General features: G+C 37.0%; 1 protein-coding gene across 1 annotated transcript in view; it reads right to left on the bottom strand.

Annotated features, from left to right (window-relative positions):
• PIEZO2 (piezo type mechanosensitive ion channel component 2) overlaps positions 1-5,596 on the bottom strand; it is a 133,331-nt gene that overhangs the window by 107,069 nt on the left and 20,666 nt on the right. The window contains exons 9-11 of the mRNA XM_019649942.1: positions 4,729-5,015; positions 3,411-3,559; positions 1,161-1,334 (exon numbers count right to left, since the gene is read on the bottom strand). Coding sequence (XP_019505487.1) covers positions 1,161-1,334; positions 3,411-3,559; positions 4,729-5,015 — 610 coding nt within the window. The remainder of the gene's footprint in view (positions 1-1,160; positions 1,335-3,410; positions 3,560-4,728; positions 5,016-5,596) is intronic.

Raw genomic sequence — 5,596 nt, 5'->3', positions numbered from 1 at the left:
AATAATAATAATGACTGGCCTCTTGGTTCTATTGATTGGGGCCATTGAAAAAACTGATTATCATCTGGAGCATACTCTGAATGAAAACTAAATGTAACCTTAAGTTCAACAAAATACAACAAGGAAAATAAACCTGCTGGTCATAAATAAATAAACATTATAAAATGTTTTACATTATGAAACAAAAGTATTTTGGAGTTATCCATAATTCCAGCTCCTACTACAGCAGAAAATTAAAGTTTGATATTTCATAAAATGTGAATGATGAAATACTACTTCATCTTCTTTTGATGTACTCATTTTTTTTCCCTTGAAAAAAGAGTTAAGGGGAATTTTCAACTGAGGCATCTGTACTCTTTTTAATACAGCCATTGGCTTCCTTAGTTACTGAATATGTATTTTTCCAAAAACTGAATCATGGGCTAACTATAAAGCAGAGAAGAAAATCAGTATTAACATTCATTAGAAGAATGATGGTGATTTTCCTGGGGTACAACAGATTGAGGAATCTGCAATAATCCATTGTGCGTTCAACACACATGGGCAGGGAGAGCGATATCCCATCTGTTACTTGTAAACATTTATGTTTATTGATTATAAGACAAAAACAGAGTGCTGATAAAAGAAGACATTGTCTTTGCTTTCTCTTCTTAAACATTATTGTGGTTACTTGTAGATTGTAAATTACATCCTTTTATCTAAGGTTCTTTATTTCCAAAATGGAAGGGAAAATTCCACCCATCATCTTGTGGTATATGCTCTCACTCACAATGACTTCCTTACTGGTTGTCAGTGCAATAGAAAACTCATCCTTTGAATTAGCTAGATTCTGTAAATATCCTAAAACACATCATCATCCTAAGCACAAAATATACATCACCAACTCAAAAGTATTTTGGTCTGTGCAGCAACTCTGAATTTACTCAGTGACTATCAAAGTCACTTTATGTTAATCAGTCATAAGTCATTACCAATTGTTTCAGAAAATGTCATCAAATATCTCACATTTTTTCCACTCACAGGTTGGTTGATGCTCATGGAAGTTCAAGGCTGAAACCCTAACTTCGATTATTGGCTTCCTGCAAGGCAGCCAAGGGAAGGTAGGGAATTAAAGCTGCCTTCCTGATAGCAAGAGGCATGTGCTTCTCGAGCTCGCTCACCTGTAGATGGCGCTGTCTTCTTTGCTGGGAATAGAGTTTAGGTCTGTTAGTTCCAGGAACCGATCATGGAAATAGTGAAGGTGTAAAATGCACACCAGCAGGAAGGAGGTTGGGATGAATATGCGAGTGAATAGTTCAGCCACGGTGAACTGTTTTAAGCCAAGATCCTCAAGCCTGTAAACAAAACAAAACTAATAGCAAGGATCTTTCTTAAGTAATGAACACACATTCTCTTCACTATAAATTACACCATAGTCTTTCACCCTCACCAGATACATGATATATTGCATCCCCTTCTTCCATACATTCCAGTTTGACTTGCTTCCCCGCTTTTACAGTGGTCATAACAACCTCGATACGGCCAAATTCAGTGGCTGCTTCTCTCTATCTTTAATTTTGCCTCTAGTCCTTGAAATAATCCTGGTCTTCATGCCACCACACTGTCCTGGTTTTCCTCTTCTGTCATTGTCTCCACCTTTTCTACTGGACCTCCAGATGCTGAAATACCCCCAGGGCTCAGTGTTGAGTCCTTCTCTAGCTTATTTTTCCTCTAGGTAATCTCACCTCCTCCTGGAGACTTATACACCATCATCACACCAATGACTCAAATGTGCATTGATAGCTCAGGCTTTTCTTGTGGGCTTGCATACTCAAATGTCTACCAGAAATTGGTTGTTTCGTAGTTATTTCATATTTAGTGTTTTCAAAACAGTGTTCTTGGTTTCCCTATTTTCCTCAGCCAAGTTGTGCTCCACTTCCTCTCCCCACTGGAGTCTCCCCTGGTACAACCGTCTATCCTGTGCCAAATTCCAAAATCAGTAAATCTCCCTTAATTCTTTTTTTGCCTTCACATCTCATTCATCCACATTTCCTTCACCACCTAAATAGCTCTTGAATCTGTGCACTTCTGTTATCCATCTCTACTGCCACCTATTCTAGATGAAGCCACCATCATTTCTGATAAGACTTTTTTCTATTGCTTGTCTTGCCTCCTGACACATCACTTTTTCTCAGCCAGTCAGGGTGTGTTAAGGACCTTTAAAAATTTCACCAAGAATGAAATATCAACCACAACTACCAATAAGTGATGCATGTTCTGGGTGCCTGTCTGAACTCTCCCACTTCTTCTCTTTCCACTCTCCCCCTTTCTCCTGGCAGGAGAGCCTTCCCTCAGTTCCTCTTATGTGCCATACTCTGTCCTACCCCAGGGCCTTTGCATTTGCTGATCTCTTAGCCTGGAATACTCTTGGGCATCCCAGCTTCCAACTCACACATTTTTTTCTAAAGAGAAGCTCCTCTTGTCCTTCCGGTGGTATTTAAATGGCACCTTCTCACCTGCCCTGATCACTCCATTTATGCTTAGCATCCCTCATTGTTTACTACCTCAGCCTGTTTTTGTTTCCTTCACAGACCTGTCACAATTTATTAATTTATTTGAGCACTAAGTAGATTTTTTGGTTTGTCTCCTCTACTTGAAAATAAACTCCAAAGGGCTTAGATTCAGTTTGTCTTGCTTCCTGTTGTGTTTTCAGGCACAGAACAGTGTCTGGCACACAGAGGGCATTCAATAAATATTTGTTGAATAAATGTTAAATATGTGTTAATCTAGCTACTTGATGATCCTTTCCTGTTAAGCTTTTCTCTTAGCCACCAAAGTATACTTGGCTCTATACCCAATTCAGGTTGGATTTCTAAACTAATTTCAGAAATTTACAGAAGCAAATTAGAAAGGGTAGAGCACTATTATATGCACAGGAAAAATTATTTCATCGTCACTAGTCTTTAAGCACTTAAGGAAATTTGTTTTTCTATGGCATCAACTACTCTTTAAAATATTAGCACAAGGTACGTAAATGAAGAGAGGCTGGAACTTTATATTATGAGTCTATGAATCCATTGATGAACTGAAGAAGTGAGCTCCAATTTGGAAAGCAGAGCATAACTGGCTAGGTACTAAGCAGATATGTTTCACATAAAACTGACATTAGAAAATGCCATTTCATTAAAATAGGACTGAAAATTCACTTTTTGGTCAATTTGCTTTAGTCAGTATTCCTGGAGTCCCTCTATGTGCCAAGTTCAGGGCTAGATTGAGAGAACTCAAAATGACTAAGACATGAATCCTGTTCTCAAGGAACTTATAGACACTGATGACATCATGTTTTAATAAAATTTTCCATAAAAATGTTTTGAACAATGTGCAATCCTCTTTGTTCATTTTAGATCCTATCATACACCAAAATTACTTACTTTTCTTTTTTCAATCCAGTCATATTTTGCCACAGGCCTGGGAAATTTTCAAACTGATATGTGTATATAAAGATAAGCACCAACATAGTGTAAATAACCACAGACATCCAAAAATATTTAAGAATTTTCCTCCACCATTCATAGTGCACCTGAATCAGATGTTGAAAGAGAAATAAGAAAAAAAAATGGTTAGAGGAAAGCTCACAAAAATATCTGGTTTATTCAACTAAGACAGGTAATGATGCTTACAAATACTTGAAAATAAAGTCTGTTTCATTTTGAGTTTTTGCGATTCTTTTCCTCATAGAGTTGCATGGATCTGGATAGGAACTCCAGTACTACCAGAAGTTGCTAACCGTGTCTTTGGACAAGTCGTTGGACTATACTGAGCTTTGGCTTCCTCCTCCATAAGTACCTACTTTGAGAGTTAAGAGGGTGAAATAATACTATTTATAAGGTTCTCAGCACAATCTCTGTTCTATAGGAGTCATTCAAAGAATGGTATGGTAGATGCCTTCATCATTGTGTTTATTGCTGAGAGAAAACTGTCTCAGTTTTAAAATTCAAAGTGGTACGATTAAAAATGGGAAATCACCACAGAGAGAAGGCATCTTTCTTTACCATAAGCCTGTAGATATTCACTAGAGAACATCTATCCCGAATTTTAAAAAGTATTTCAAAATTTTATTGATTTCAGTTGAGATATTTTTATCTCCACTTGTAATATACTCCTGTTTATTATAGTTGCTTTGTATGTTTTGTTGGTTGCCTGCAAGAATATTTTACTGTTGCACTTATTCTATCATTGGGTTAAAACTTCTATCATCAGTTGAAATTGAATTTGTGGAGAGGATAATTAATTATGATATAATCTCTTATAAATTAATGAAATACTAAAGCAGTTGATGCATTATGCATACACACACACACACACACACACACATACACACACACACACACAGTTTTCTGATTCCAAAGTCTGAAACACAAGTATCATCCAGTATTTTAGATTATCCAGCCACTGTTCTTAAATTACTATTCAAAATTAATCTAATTATACAGGCTTCTTTTTAATCAAGAATTTTTGAAAAACTCATGAACATTTTTTTGACTTTTTAAGAACCTAAAAATTTAAAATAATGAACAAGCTGTAGTCACTTCCCATTTTAGAATTCTTAATATGTAATGTTTGAATCGCATACCAATTATACAATATGTTTGTCAGATTATGGTAAATTTAAGTCTCATTAAAGGAAACTCACATATATTCCTGGGTTGAGTATGAGGATTAAAAAATAGAGGACAATTGTTTACCTACCTGATACAAGGCCACACAGAACAGAAACAGCACCATGTAGATGATTTTGTACATCACAATTTTACCCTCGAAGCTGACAAAGAAGAACATTCCTCCACACACATAGATCCAGTACTTAATGAACATGGCTACCACCAAATTGCCCAGGACTTTCATGATGTCCTGGTCATCATCTTCTTCCACTTCCTCCTTCTCTTCCTTCTTAAGCTCTTGCTTCTCCTTCTTCACTTCCTCTTCTTCCTCCTTCTCTTCAGCCTCTCCTTCCACTTGTATATCTTGTTTGTCATCTTCAAAACAGAAGACACTGCTGTTAAACTTAGCAGGTTCCTGACCAGAACCATAGTTTGAATGGAGGCGAGGGGGAGAGGGGGAGGGGAGGAGGGGCTATTTGTTGGACATAGAAGCCTGTATTTTATGTGTTACTGTGAGATTTGAATGATTTTAGACTGTTCTAGTAAACAATGCAGCATGTATAACTACTTTTAGTCAATTTTTATAACATTTCTAAGATACAGTTTAAGAAATAAATTTGGTAATATTTCATACTAATTTCATTTCCAATATCCATGATAGCTTTAAGTACTGCAGGATCTAGAAAAATAAATAGGCAACAATAACACAAATCAAAACTATTACCGTATTTGCCGGCGTATAAGACGACTCGGCGTATAAGACGACCCCCTAACATTTCCACTCAAAATACAGAGTTTGTTATATGGTTGGCTGTGTGCGATTTTGCGAGTGTGGTAAAATCGCATAACAGCAAAATCGCATAACAGCTGAGCATACACCCAGCAGCGCTGCTGATGCCTGAACGGTATGTGGAATGAAGTGGGCGGGCATCGGGAGGCCACTATGGCACGGGGCA

This window comes from Hipposideros armiger, unplaced genomic scaffold (assembly GCF_001890085.2).
Source record: "Hipposideros armiger isolate ML-2016 unplaced genomic scaffold, ASM189008v1 scaffold_136, whole genome shotgun sequence".
In the NCBI taxonomy this organism is placed as follows: domain Eukaryota; kingdom Metazoa; phylum Chordata; class Mammalia; order Chiroptera; family Hipposideridae; genus Hipposideros; species Hipposideros armiger.
The sequence above is the reverse complement of the archived record's forward strand: the minus strand, read 5'-3'. Positions and strand labels throughout refer to the sequence as shown.